The 15326-nt window shown below is 41.8% G+C and overlaps 1 protein-coding gene across 7 annotated transcripts in view; it reads left to right on the forward strand.

Annotated features, from left to right (window-relative positions):
- The window catches only part of LOC140202867 (TOM1-like protein 2), a 180699-nt gene that overhangs the window by 12364 nt on the left and 153009 nt on the right, over positions 1 to 15326 (forward strand). For 6 of the 7 annotated variants that reach the window (XM_072268363.1, XM_072268364.1, XM_072268367.1 and 3 more), the window contains exon 2: positions 10367 to 10451. In XM_072268363.1, the coding sequence (XP_072124464.1) occupies positions 10367 to 10451 (85 nt within the window). Of the gene's footprint in view, positions 1 to 8703; positions 8937 to 10366; positions 10452 to 15326 lie in introns of all 7 variants that reach the window. The other variant, XM_072268366.1, reaches the window with a different exon arrangement.

The following is a 15326-nucleotide window of genomic DNA, read 5'->3' on the forward strand; positions in this document are numbered from 1 at the left end:
CAAACGTGCACCCAGCCTTGTTTGAAGGAGGGTTTAGCAATGGAAAGTCTGAGTAGCTTCAAGTTCCATCACAGAGGATCGGTCTAGGCCTAACATATTGATGCAGTTGTGAAAAAGGCACACAAATGGCTATACTTCATTAGGACTTCGAGGCAAGTTGGTAGGTCACCAAAGATTACAGCAAATTTCTATTTACCATGGAGTTGGACTCTGGTGTTTAAGTCCAAGTTCTTTTTGAAGTCAGGAAAGGGGCATAAAACTTGTTGCTTCACAATCATTTTATTAAGAGTTGGTGGAACAAAGAGAACAGAAACAGAACAGTGATAAGGGGTCACTGCTACTTGAAGGAGATAATCAGAAAGATGGCACCTAGCATAATACAGCTACTTTTATATCCAAAGAGAAGAAAATTCCATAGATTAAAAAAACACAATTAGAAAATACTTTAAAATATTGTAGTAAAAACAGTCAATGAAATGTACTCCTTCATAACAAAGGAGCTAAGACTACTATACTCCTCATAGCTACTGGAGGCACGTTAAACTGTTATGTATATAAAGGCCATTCAAAATACAAGCAGATAATTGATTGTTAACAATTTGTTTAGTTTTAACAATTAAAATTAAACAGTCAGATCCAACAGCTCCAATGCACAGGATTGAATGAGGCTCCAGAGAGGGATATAGACTTGGCCAGTTCCATTATGGGGGATATTTTCAATAGGTAGTGTGTCAAAGGTGTTATCCTTCAATAAGGATCCTCACTACCTGGGACATGGCCTCTTATTACTACCATGAGGGAAGAAGTACAGGAGTCTGAAGACCCACACTCATCATTTTAGGATTAGCTCCATCCCCTCTGGTATAAATTTCTGAACAGTCCATGAACACTACCTTGCTATTCGTTTTGCGCTATTTGTTATATCACAAACAACAGATGCTGGAAACCCAAGCAACACCACACACAATGGTGGAGGAACTCAGCAGGGCAGGCAGCATCTATGGAAAAGAGTACAGTCGATGTTTTGGGCCAAGACCCTTCAACAGTACTTTTTTCCACAGATGCTGCCTGGCCTGCTGAGTTCCTCCAGCATTTTGTGTGTTATTTGTTTTGTTTTGCACTGTACTACTGCCACAAAGCAACAAATTTCAAAGTATCATTATAATAAACCTGGTTCTCATTCTGAGCATCTGTGGAAAGAGAAACAGTTAACATTTCAGGTCAAAAATGCTTTCTGGACCCGGAAGAAGAGAAAACAAGTTTGTTTTGAGCTGTAGAGAGAAAGGGTTGGGGAGAATGCATTCCTTAATATTAGGGAATATCTCTAATAGAGTGAGGCCAAGGTCGTTGTAGTGCATTTGGTTTGCAGGTAATGAGAGAAGTTCAAGAACAGGAAACCAAAGGGACAAAACTGTGAAAACCAAACCAAGCTGTATGAAATTACCAGCATGTTAGAAAGTATTACCCAAGTGAAGAGGAAAACTGGTTTAATATTATAGATAATTGACCACAAGCAATACTGGCCAGTTCTGATACATTGAGTTAAAGGTTGTTAGATCCCAGCACGAGGTGCTGCTCTTCAAGTTATTGTTGGGCCTTGTAGCAGAGGACAGGAGTTGACAGATAAAAGGATCAGAGTCAGATGGAGAATCAGTGACAGTTATTGCCCTTGAATTGCCTGATACTATACGCTGAGGACTGGAGGAGAAGTTTCTTCAACCAGTGGGGTGGTGAAATTTTGCAATTCACTAATTAAGAGGGCTGTGGCGTAAGTGCGGCGTATCCGTAAGACGATGGTGGACACATTTTGGATATTAAGGAATCGAGGCATTTGTGGGTTACTGCATGAAAGTGATGCTGAGGTAAAATGTCAGCTGTGTTGAATAGTGGAGCAAGCATGAAAGGGCAAACACTTTACTTTTCCTGTTACTGCTTCAGTCAGGCATAGAGCATACGTCCTTGTGTTGTAACTGTAACTAAGTCACTGGAGAAGTTGGTGGATATGAATGGATTATTCATCATGACAGATATTCTCATGGAGACCCTGTCGGTAGTCTCAAGCTCAAAGTACATCACATTCTTATACTCTTAAGAGCAAAGTACAGCAGGTGATTCAATATAATTTCCATAATTAAAATGACATCGTTTACTTCAATATTTTGTGCCTGACAAATGGTTCCTTTAAGGTTTATATTTATAGTGGGAGTCCTTTGTAGTTCAAAGGACACCTCTGAAAGTTCAAACTCCTTTGCTGCACAAACTAATTCGTACAGTTAGTCTAAACTGGCTTCTGAGGACAGTGAGACAGACACCCAGGATTAGTGTTATGAGGGCTAACTCTCTAAATACACTAATCTCCCAACTATTGATAGATTAGCTATTTGAAGGTGATGAGTGATAATATCAGTCCAATCTGAAAGCTTTCTTGAACTTGTTTATAATGGTGCAAATTACTTGAAGCCATAGTTGCCTGGCTTGATGCAGGCCAAATAATATAACCCTAGTGTTTGACATTTGGCAGAGGTGCATGGTAATGCCTCTTGGTCGCTTCACTTTGCAAGCCATATCTCTTTTGCAGCTGGCCCCCTGCTGTAGCCTGTGCTCCATCGACAGTGTTGTTTATTTGTGAAGGTGTCTCTTAACTTGGAACTGATTACTGCATGCAATTTGCATTAAGAACTGAAGACTGGTTCTAGTTTGAGTTAATCTGATATATGCACATAATTCAACAACTCCATAATCCCTAAAATTTGGATGAATTAAAAGAGGACTATTAGGACCCAGCCGGCTGGTGGTGTAGTGGCATCAGCGTTGGACTTCAGAGCAAAGGCTCCTGAGTTCGAATCCAGCCGGCTCCTTTGCATGCTTTCCATCTGTGCTGGGTTGAGCGTCGAGCCTGCTAAAAAAACGCCGTTATGAACAGCATCCCGATAACTCCACTCGAAGTTAAGGGCTTTCTTCTTTTCTTCTATTAGGACCCATGGAATTGTGCCTCTGTTTGTGGTCTTGCCTCCTAAAGTTGAGGGAAAGAGAATACAAAATGAATTCCAACTCAAATGAATTTCCAGAAATTGGTGTATCCCTTAGTGGGGATATTCCTTTAAATTCTTCTAGGGTGCATCACAACCTGGTATGGAAGTTGTTCTGCCCAAGACCAGAAGAAGCTGCAGAAGATCGTGAACAAAGGCCAGCACATCACACAAACCAATCTTCCGTCCTTGGACTCACTTTACACTGCATATGTCAGAGCAGTGCTGCCAGGATAATCAAGGACGCGACCCATCCAGCCAACATACTTTTTGTTCCCCTTCCCTCCGGGAGAAGGCTCAGGAGCTTGAAGACTCGTACGGCCACATTTGGGAACAGCTTCTTTCCAACTGCGATAAGACTGCTGAACGGATCCTGACCCGGATCTGGGCCGTACCCTCCAAATATCCGGACCTCCCTCTCGGTTTTTTTTGCACTACCTTACTTTCCCTTTTCTATTTTCTATTTATGATTTATAATTTAAATTTTTAATATTTACTATCGATTTGTACTCCAGGGAGTGCAAAGCGCAGAATCAAATATCGCTGTGATGATTGTACACTCTAGTATCAATTGTTTGGCAACACTAAAATAAAGTAAGATCTTTGCTGCTAGAATGTATTGATGCTAGGATCTCACTGCAAATTCTCTTTACATTTGTTTTGGATAATCCACCATTCCCTTAATTGACCACAGTACTAATAGTCCTTAACAGATTTATTACTGAGTAGTTTATTATTCTTGCCAAAATGGACTGCAGGTTGTAGATCTTTGTATTTGTTAAAGCCCAGAAGATTATATGCATTATTCATAGACCCAATATACATAAGTTGTGGTATTACTGCATGGTGATAGTATATTAACAACTTGTGTATTATAAATGAAAATCTGATCTTCATTTATCTTTGGTTATTCTTGTTACTGTGGAAAAGGTAAACTATTGTGTCTTTTTCCTCAGACTAATTCTATCATATTGGGGGTGGGGTGGGGGAGAGGACTGCCGATGCTTGAAAGTTGAAATAAAAAGGGAACATCGCAAGTACTCAACAGATCATGCAGCCTCTGCGAAAAGAAAACCAATCAACATCTTGGGTTGATAATCTTTCATTAAAAACTGAGGCAGAAATCAAATGTGATTTTAGTTGCAAAGAAGGCGGAGAGGTGGTGATGCTAAGATGCATCCTAGAATGTGTTGGGACACGTCATCGGGTGTTGCGGATCTTTCAATGTCAGATACCCTCACCCAGACAACCCAGCCAGGTTTGATCAGGCCGTGGCTTGTGTCCCAGCAGCATTGGTCCACGGGTCACACCTCTTAATCCATAGCCATCTGGAGGCTCGATCAGCAGTCCCTGTGACAGAATGGCCATGAAAAGATAGCCCAACCAATACTAAATGGTAGAAAGAGTGGTGGTAATAAATGTTGATGAATACTTGTACATCACAGATTATCTGCCTCCAGTGGTTGTAATTATGATGTGATGAATGAAAATTGGAGAGAAATGAGATGTAATCTGCAAAAGAAAAAAGTTGTAGGTGATGGAAATGGGGGAAAAGTAACATAGAAACATAGAAAACCTACAGCACAATACAGGCCCTTTGACCCACAATGCTGTGCCAAACATGTACTTTAGAAATTACCTAGGGTTACCCATAGCCCTCTATTTTTCTAAGCTCCATGTACCTCTCCGGGAGTCTCTTAAAAGACCCTATTGTATCTGCCTCCACCACAGTCGCTGGTAGCCCATTCGACACACTTACTGCTCTCTGCGTGTATCTCTGTACCTACTTCCAAGTACAGGTGTCCCCCGCTTTTCGAACGTTTACGAAACCTCACTGTTACGAAAGACCTACTTTAGTTACCTGTTTTCGCTAACAGGTGTTTTCACTGTTATGAAAAAAGGCAGCGCGCGGAAAAAGCAGTGTGCGATAAAAGCAGCGCGCCACGCGCCCTGAGCAGCCACTCTCCCCCGGTTCGAAACAGCATTCTCACCGGCATTGCTTAAACACATTCCTGTGAGCAGCCGTTTGCAAGATGAGTTCTAAGGTATCGGAAAAACCTAAAAGAACTCGTAATGGTGTTGAACTTAGTGTAAAACTAGACATAATTAAGCGTTTCGATTGTGGTGAACGAAGTAAGGACGAAGTGAGTTTGGCTTGTGGAAGTTGACGAAGATGATGTTGAAGAGGTTTTGGCATCCCATGACCAAGAACTGATAGATGAAGAGCTGATGAAATTGGAAGAGGAAAGGATAACAATCACAACCGAATGCAGTAGCGAAAGTGAAGTCGTCCAGGAACTGAACGTGAAGCAACTGCGTGAGATTTTTGCTGTAATGATAAAGTATGACTTTAATTTTGAAAGGGTACATTGGTTTAGGGCATGTTTGCAAGATGGTTTGAGTGCTTACAAAGAACTGTATGATAGAAAAATGCGCGAGGCTAAGCAGTCAACATACTGTCGTTTTTCAAGCCTTCCACATCAGCCACAGCAGTCGACGAATCTCGATCTTCGACATCAAGGCAGGCAGAGATAGAAGAAGATGACCTGCCTGCCCTGATCGACGATGACATGACACCCCCGTGTCTCACCACCCCAGTGGTCCCAACCCCGGGACGCGGACAGATACCAATTTGCGGAGAATGCAGCGGTAGCGGGAATGCACCCAGCACATCTTTAAGAAAAAAGCTGAAATAAACAAGCTAATTAATTAGGTACCGCCCAGCACGTAAATGTTGGCTCAGATCAGAGGCGATTGCCGATTGCGTCGCCTCTGATCTGGGCTGTTCTGGGTGTTATTTAGCATGATTTGGTAGGTTATTTTTGGGTCTGCAAACGCTCACAAATTTTTCCCATATAAATAAATGGTAATTGCTTCTTCGCTTTATGACATTCCAGCTTACGAACTGTTTCACAGGAACGCTCTACCTTCGGATGGCGGGGGAAACCTGTACCTTAAAACTGTCCTCCCATGTTAACCATTTCAGCCCTGGGAAAAAGCCTTTGACTAGCCACACGATCAATACCTCTTATTATCTTAAACACCTCTATCAGGTCACTGCTCATTCTCCGTGCCTCAACCTATTCTCATAAGGCATGCTCCCCAATCTAGGCAACACCCTTGTAAATCTCCTCTGCACCCTCTCTATAGTTTCCACATTCTTCCTGTAGTGACGTGACCAGAACTGAGAACAGTACTCCCAAGTGGGGTCTGACCAGGGTCCTATATAGCTGTAACACTACTTCTCGGCTCTTGAACTCAATCCCACAGTTGATGAAGGCCAATACACTGTATGACTTCTTAACCACACAGTCAACCTGCGTAGCAACTTTGAGTGTCCTATGGACTCGGACCCCAAGATCCCACTGATTCTCCAAGACTCTTACCATTAATACTATATTCTGCCATCATATTTGACCTACCAAAATGAACCACCTCACACTTATCTGGGTTGAACTCCATCTACCACTTCTCAGTCAGTTTTGCATCCTATCAATGTCAGAGGTTACAGCGGGACAGTGCTCCACACTATCCACAACACCCCCAACCTTTGTGTCATCACCAAATTTACTAACCCATCCATCCACTTCCTCATCCAGGTCATTTATAAAACTCATGAAGAGAAAGTGTCCCAGAACAGATCCCCGAGGCACACCACTGGTCACCAACCTCCATGCAGAATATGACCCGTCTACAACCACTCTTTGCCTTCTGTGAGCAAGCCAATTCTGGATCCATAAAGCAAGGTCTCCTTGGATCCCATGTCTCATTACTTTCTCAATAAGCCTTGCATGGGGTACCTTATAAATGCCTTGCTGAAATCCATATACACTACATCTACTGCTCTACCTTCATCAATGTCACAGCCTCAAAAAATTCAATCAGGCTCGTAAGGCATGACGTGCGTTTGACAAAGCCATGTTGACTCTTCCTATTCATATTATGCCTCTCCAAATATTCATAAATCCTGCCTCTCAGGATCTTTATCAATTTACCAACCACTGAAGTAAGACTCGCTGGTCTGTAATTTCCTGGGCTATCTCTATTCCTTTTCTTGAATAAGGGAACAATATCTGTAACTCTCCAATCCTCTTGAACTTCTCCCGTCCCCATTGATGATGCCAAGAGCATTGCCAGAAGCTCAGCAATCTCCTCCCTTGCCTCCGGTCCCAGTGTCTTATCCAACTTGATGCTTTCCAAAAGCTCCAACACATCCTCTTTCTTCATGTCTATATGCTCAAGCTTTTTAGTCCGCTGTAAGTCATCCCTACAATTACCAAGGTCTTTTTCTGCAGTGAATATTGAAGCAAAGTATTCATTAAGTCCCTCCGGTTCCATACACACTTTTCCACTGTCCTATTCTCTAACGTCTTATCCTCTGGCTCTTCACAAACTTGTAGAATGCCTTGGGGATTTCCTTAATTCTGCTTGCCAAGGATTCTCATGGTCCCTTTTGGCTCTCCTAATTTCATTCTTAAGCTCCTTCCTGCTAGCCTTGTAATTTTCTAGATGAATATGATTACCTAGTTTTTTGAACCTTTCGTAAGCTTTTCTTCTTGACTAGATTTTCAATAGCCTTTGTACACCATGGTGTCAGTACCCTACCCTCCTTTCCCTGTCTCATTGGAACGTGCCTATGCAGGACACCACGCAAGTATCCCCTGAACATATGCTACATTTTCGTGAGAACATCTGTTTCCAATTTATGCTTCCAAGTTCCTGCCTGATAGCCTCATATTTTCCTCTTATTCCAATTAAATGCTTTCCTAACTTGTCTGTTCCTAATCCCCTCCTATTCTATGGTAAGGGAGATAGAATTGTGATCACTATCTCCAAAATGCTCTCCCACTGAGAGACCTGACACCTGACCAGGTTCATTTCCCAATACCAGATCAAGTACAGCCTCTCCTCTTGTAGGCTTATCTACATATTGTGTCAGGAAACCTTCCTGAATACACTTAACAAACTCCACCCCATCTAAACCCCTCACTCTAGGAAGATGCCAATCAATATTTGGGGAAATTAAAATCTCACACCACAACTTTGTTATTATTACACCTTTCCAGAATCTGTCTCCCTATCTGCTCCTCGATGTCCCTGTTACTAATAGGTGGTCTATGAAAAACACCCAGTTGAGTTATTGACCCCCTTGTGGTTCCTACCCACAGACTCAGTAGACAATCCCTCCATGATTTCCTCCTTTTCTGCAACCGTGACACTATCTCTGATCAGCAGTGCCACGCCCCCACCTCTTTTGCCTTCCTCCCTATCCTTTCTGAAACATCTAAAGCCTGGCACTCTTAAGTAGCCATTCCTGCCCCCTGAGGCATCCAAGACTCTGTAATGGCCACAATATCATAGCTCCAAGTACTGATCCACACTCTTAAGTTTGTCCACTTTGTTCATGATATTCCTTGCATTAAAATAGACACATTTCAAGCCATCAGTCTGAGTGTATCCCTTCTCTATCACCTGTCTATCCTCCCCCTCACACTGTCTGCAAGCTCTTGATTTGAGAGCCAACCACCCCTTCCTTTGTCTCGTCACTTCGGTTCCCACCCCCCAGCAAATAGATGATGCCAAAGTAATTATTTGGAAATAATTCTTTGTGATTGACTTTTCATCAGAACTTGTCAGATCTGATTGATTTCCTCTCTAATTTCTACTTTTTTAGATTTCAGATACTGCTTGAACTCAAATGGTTCAATTTAATATGGGAGAATGGATAAGACCTGAAATTCTTGCTCTTCACCCAGACAACCACAAACAAAAAAACTCCAAAGAACAAATGATAGTAACATCAGAACCCAAAACCCCCCATGTACGAGCAGCAGCAGAAGCATCGACTCTTCCCCTCCACCCACTTACACCAGCAAAAGCACCGACTCCCTCCCATCCCCTAACCATGTAAGTAATAGCAAAAGCCCCCAAAGAGACCTATATCTAGAGTCCATCAAAAACAACAGTCTGTAACCCAGCACTTCAGTATCTTAAACACGAGGTAATCTGCAGATGCTGGAAATGCAAGCAACGCACACAAAATGCTGGTGGAACGCAGCAGGCCAGGCAGCATTTATAGGAAGAGGCACAGTCGACGTTTCGGGCCGAGACCCTTCGTCAGGACTAACTGAAAGAGATTTGAAACGGGGAGGAGGAGATCTGAAATGATAGGAGAAGACAGGAGGGGGAGGGATGAAGCTAAGAGCTGGAAAGTTGATTGGCAAAAGGGATACAGGCCGGAGAAGGGAGAGGATCATGGGGGACCCCTCCCCCTTTCTTTCTCCCTAGGCCTCCCGTCCCATGATCCTCTCCCTTGTCCGGCCTGTATCCCTTTTGCCAATCAACTTTCCAGCTCTTAGCTTCGTCCTTCCCCCTGCTGTCTTCTCCTATTCATTTTGGATCTCCCTCTCCCCCTCCCCCTCCCACTTTAAAATCATTTTCAGTTAGTCCTGACGAAGGGTCTCGGCCCGAAACGTCGACTCTACCTCTTCCCATAGATGCTGCCTGGCCTGCTGCATTCACCAGCAATTTGTGTGTGTTACTTCAGTATCTTAGACAGGCTGTCTCTCACCAGCGAGGTAGGAGGGATACAATGAGAGCAGGAGACCAGCAGCTCGCTGTTCCAATGTCACAATCTTCTTCAAGCCCCCTCATTTGGACTGACAGGCTGTCATTCACCATCGAGAGAGGAGGATTGCACGAGTACGGGGGCCTTATTCCAACAGCAGATCAAGCCGCCTGTTGTCAGTCTCCCATGACACTTCAGTCAGCGAGGAGTTGGATCATCTATAGGGCTGCTCCCCAAACTCGTATCTAATTTACTTTAAAATAATGTGAATAATTGCACCCCAAATGAGATCATGTGTCACCACTAGTTGGATTCTGCTATGTGTTACTGCCACTGATGAACTTAGAACCATGTTAATAATTTGCCTTTAGTTCCATAAGCTTCAGTTTGCACCCTTATAAAAGATTTATCAAAAATTTTTGCACAAGTCCTTCTATCACTTTAGTCTCTTCTACAAAAAATGCCAAACATATCCTATCCTATACATGTAAACCATGTTGAATTACTATTTTCAAGTTATGCAGTCACCTTGTCCTTATAGACTCCAGTGATTTTGTTTTGACAATTTTTGAGACAACTGCTCTATTTTTAAACTTTTAAGCAACAGGGTTTTGTTTTTTTTCCCCAACTTCACTTAGGCGGGGTTTTTTTTTAATGCACAATTTTAAAACTTTTTGTTTTGTTTTGCCAGGATTTTTCACAGGGAAGTCTGTGTGTTTTTGTAAAGTTTTATGCAAAGTTCTGACCTGTTGTCATTCCTTAATAACAGAACGAGCTACGGATGGATCCTTGCAGACGGAGGACTGGACTCTAAATATGGAAATCTGTGACATTATTAATGAGACTGAAGAAGGGTAAGAACTAAGTGTGATACCACGTGTAATGCAGCATGCAAACAGGCCTTTCACCCATATCCCTCAAAACATTTCCTATCCATGTCAGTCCAATAGTCTTTTTCCCTGTTAGTGATGTTTGCCAACTAGCCTTTTACATTTACTGATTTCCAATTTGTGTAAACTATTTAAGAATCTTCTGAATTTTGCAAGATAACAGTGCATCCACTATATCCACGGCATTAATTACTTCCACTAATGGCTTTTTCCCATCCAATTTTGGGTAAGGCAGCACAGTTCTAGATTAGACTAGAAATTACTAAATATAGTGGATTCTGGTTTCATGGGCCATCGGTTAATCAGAGCAGCCACTTATTTGGAACAGCTCTTAAAGAACAATAATTGAGAAAATAACCAGGATTCCCTTTGTTTATTTGGGGCAGGAGACTGTTGTTGAGCAGGTTCCAACTAGCATGAATCAAATGCACTTGTGTGGCTGTTAGACACTACACCATGCTTAGAACAAACAGTTTTTGAATAGTGTTAGTTGTGTGTGTTTGCGTTTAAATTACCCATTTGGGTTGACGGCTGTCAATTAAAAAAGAATGATTTTTAACAAATGTTGTGCCAGGAAATTTATTGTTGAATAATGCAATGCAGGAATGCAATGAAGGCAGTCCATTATCTACATGAGGTGTCTGCATTGATTTTATTAACTTAGTCAATTGAAAGGACAGGGCAGCATCTACAGGATGAATAGTATCCTTTCTTGATACTATAAGGAACTAATCTACAGTTTTATAGTACTGTATTTGTTATAGTAGTGTTCTGATTTGTTCTATATTTCATTTAAATATATAATTTGTTACTCATTTGAATGGTAGTTTATAATTTGTATACGTTTTTAACTATTTCCATGAAACCAGCTAACTGGAGCAGGGGCTTAATTGGGCCAAATGTACTGATCCTGATGTTCCAAGCTTCACTTTATTGTCAAAGTATGCATATACAATACAACTCTGATATTCGTCTTTTCCAGATAGCCATGAAATGCAGAAAAAAAACACAGGAGTGGTTGAAAGAAAAGACATTAGCCCCCTCCCTGCATGAAAAGGAAAAAGAAACAAAGCTCGCAAACCCCAAATCCCCCACCCGCTCCCTCACACAAAAGCTAACAGATGGCCCAGACAGAAAACGGCAGCTGGAACATCAAACCCCAAACCCCAACCCCCTTCCTTGCAAAAAAAAAAGCAACAATAACATCAAACTCCCACTTCCTCCCTCTCAAAAAAATCCAGCGACAATAGCATCAAATCCCCCAGTTCCTTCCCTCGCAGAAAAGAACAGCGGCAATAGCATCAAACCCTCAACCCCCTTTCTTGTACACTAAAACTAACAAAAAAAACCCAACAAGAACATCAGACCCTAAATCCCCAACTACTTCATCTCACAAAAACTGACATATCATTGAATCATTGTATCATTTCTTAATGCATGCATTTCTAAGTGACAATAAATGCGGACTGAGTATCCTCATAATCTAATATAGCCCACCTGGAATCTCAACTTGCCAGTCAGCAACAAGAAGAAATACTGAAGAAGAGCAGTGTAAACTACAGTCCAATAATCACATAAATCTGTCCCAATTAACCAGAATCCACTGTATATCCAATATTAGTTACATATAGAAACAATCTTCCAATTACTATTTCCATCACTTGCAACAGTAACTAAAGTTCCAGCAAACCGATCCTTGAAACTACAGCAGTTGTTCCACTTTGTACTCCCTTCGTCTCCAATATGAAACTCTGGCCTTGGGTCTAAACAATGATCGTTTAAATAAATATATATAATTTCCTCCTTATTCTTACTAATTAAGTGACACGTTTAGTCCTAAAAGAACTTTTCTGCGAGCAAAGAAACCTGCTAATTTACTTGTACTTGATATGTTTGCTTGTAGTATGCAAACCTTGGCTTTGTATAATGGCTCAACTCTGTACAATCTAACTGTTGAATTGAACATACAAGTCAAGTCGTGGGTCACAACATGCAGTACTTTGGTATCAAGGATGCACAATGCAGCTCCCTGAGACAGTTTCCAGTTATTGATTATAAGAATGTTAATGCTTAAAGATAATGGCTGTGGTGAAAGAATACCTACATGCAACAATCTCCCTCATTCACTTTCCAAATGCACTGTGGAAATTCATTTGCTAAATAAAGAGAACAAAAAGAATAGTTGGCTGTTATATCATTAGTTCTACCAATATTTAGTGTCACAGTGAAATGTATTCTGTAAATCTGCAGTAAAGGTAAAAAATTTTATGTATTCACTTGGTCAGCCTGCATCAGAAGAAATGTTTTTTTTGGGGGGGGGGTTGCGGTAAGTACTTTTCCACAGAACAAAAAGAAAATATTGGAATTCTTATAGTACAAAAAAATAAGATGGTCATTCTTTGTCCTTGATTGTGCAAGTTTGAGTTATAACTGGAGGTTAATGGAAAAAAAAATCAAAATTGTCCTGTTTTTAATTCATTTTAATGTTAATTTTAACACATTCTACCATAAAGGCCAATTGTTCAAAACAGTAAAAAGCTGCATGCTTTAGTGGTTTAAATTATTATTCGTAAATGTGCACATTTTTTGTTTAATCAACGAACTCCTGTAATAATCTTTATCTTGCACCTGAAATCACTGATACGTACATTTCTTAATTTAGGGCCACAGTATTGAAGGAATGGCTGATTTTTTTTTTAACACAGTGCTGGAGGAATTCAGCAGGTCAGGCTAAGAAGGAAAATGAGCAGTCAGTGTTTCAACCTGAAACACTTAATCAACAGTGGAAAGGAAGGGGAAAGAAGCCAGAATAAGGTGGTGGAGGGAGTAGAAGCAGTACAAGCTGGCAGGTAATGGGTGAGACTAGGTAAGAGTGAAGGTGTGTGGTTGAGGGAGGGAGAATGAAGGAAAAAGCTGGGAGGTGATGAGTAAAGAGCTGAAGGGCTGAAGAAGAAGGAATCTTGTAAGAGGGGATAGTGGACCATGGAAGAAAGGAAAGGAGGTGGGGCACCAGAGGGCGATGAGGAGAAGAGAAGTGGGTGAGAGGGGAACCAGAAGGGGAATGGAAAAGAAAGAAGAGGGAGAAATTACTGTTCATGCTGTCAAGCTACAGGCTACCGAGATGGAATATGAGGTGTTGTCCTTCCAACCTGAGTGGGGCCTCATTGTGGCAGTAGAGAAGGCCTTCGAGCAGGGGTTTCCAACCTTCTTTATTGCATGGACCCCTACCGTTAACTGATGGGTCTGTGGACCCCAGGTTGGAAACCCCTGCCTTTGTTTAAGGCCTCCTCTCCTGACATGTTGGAATGGGAAGTCGAATTGAAATGGGTGACCACCGAGAAATCCCCCCTCCCCTTGTGGTGGATGGAGCAAAGGTGCAAAGAAGTAGTTCCCCAGTTTATGTTAGGTCTCACCTGTGTAGAGGAGGCCAGGTTGCATCCTTGGAGAAATGTGTCCTCTCAAATTAATCAAAGTCAAGCTTATTGTCATATGCACAAATACATGTGTGCACAGATGCAATGAAAAATTTACTTGCAGCAGCTTCACAATAAAGACATACATTGAATGCAATTTTACAAGAAAGCACAAGTTAGAAGGAAAAGTCCATTTTAGTGCAAAGTGATCAAATTGGTCATAGTGTGGGAAACTGTAGTGATTAGAGTTGTGCTGATTGGTTTAAGAACCGAATGGTTGAAGCAAAGTAGCTGTTCTTGAACAGTGGTGTGGGACTCAAGTTCAAAGTATCTTTATTATCAAAGTATATACAAACCTCATTTCCAGAAAAGTTGGGATATTTTCCAAAATGCAACAAAAACAAAAATCTGTGATATGTTAATTCACGTGAACCTTTACTTAACTGACAAAAGTACAAAGAAAAGATTTTCACTAGTTTTACTGACCAACTTAATTGTATTTTGTAAACATACAAATTTAGAATTTGATGGCTGTAACACACTCAACAAAAGTTGGGACAGAGGCATGTTTACCATTGTGTTACATCACCTTTTCTTTTAATAACACTTTTTAATCATTTGGAACTGAGGATACTAATTGTAGTAGATCTTCAATTGGAAATTTTGTCCATTCTTGCTTGATATAAGACTTCAGCTGCTCAACGGTCCGTGGTCTCAGTCATCTGATTCTCCTCTTCATGATGCGCCATACATTTTCAATAGGAGATAGATCTGGACTGGCAGCAGGCCAGTCAAGCACACGCACTCTGTGTCTACAAAGCCACGCTGTTGTAGCCCGTGCAGAATGTGGTCTGGCATTGTCCTGCTGAAATAAGCATGGACGTCCTGGGAAGAGACGTCGCCTTGATGGTAACATATGACTCTCTAGAACCCTAATATATGCCTCAGAGTCAGTGGTACCTTCACATACATGCAACTCACCCATGCCGTGGGCACTGATGCACCCCCATACCATCACAGATGCTGGCTTTTGCACCTTTCGCTGATAACTATCTGGATGGTTGTTTTCATCTTTGGCACGGGGAACTCGACGCCCGTTTTTTCCGAAAACTAGCTGAAATGTGGACTCATCTGACCGCAGCACATGCTTCCACAGTCTTTCAGTCCATCTGAGATGAGCTCGGGCCCAGAGAACTCGCCAGCGTTTCTGCATAGAGTTGATGTATGGCTTCCTCCTTGCGTAATACAGTTTCAAGTTGCATTTTTGGATGCAGCGACGGACTGTGTTGAGTGACAATGGTTTTCCGAAGTACTTCGGAGCCCAGGTGGCTATAATTGTCACAGTAGCATGACAGTTTCTTAGGCAGTGCCGCCTGAGGGCTCGAAGATCACGCGCATTCAACAGTGGTTTCCGGCCTTGCCCTTT

Source organism: Mobula birostris, chromosome 9 (assembly GCF_030028105.1).
Source record: "Mobula birostris isolate sMobBir1 chromosome 9, sMobBir1.hap1, whole genome shotgun sequence".
Classification (NCBI taxonomy): Eukaryota; Metazoa; Chordata; class Chondrichthyes; order Myliobatiformes; family Myliobatidae; genus Mobula; species Mobula birostris.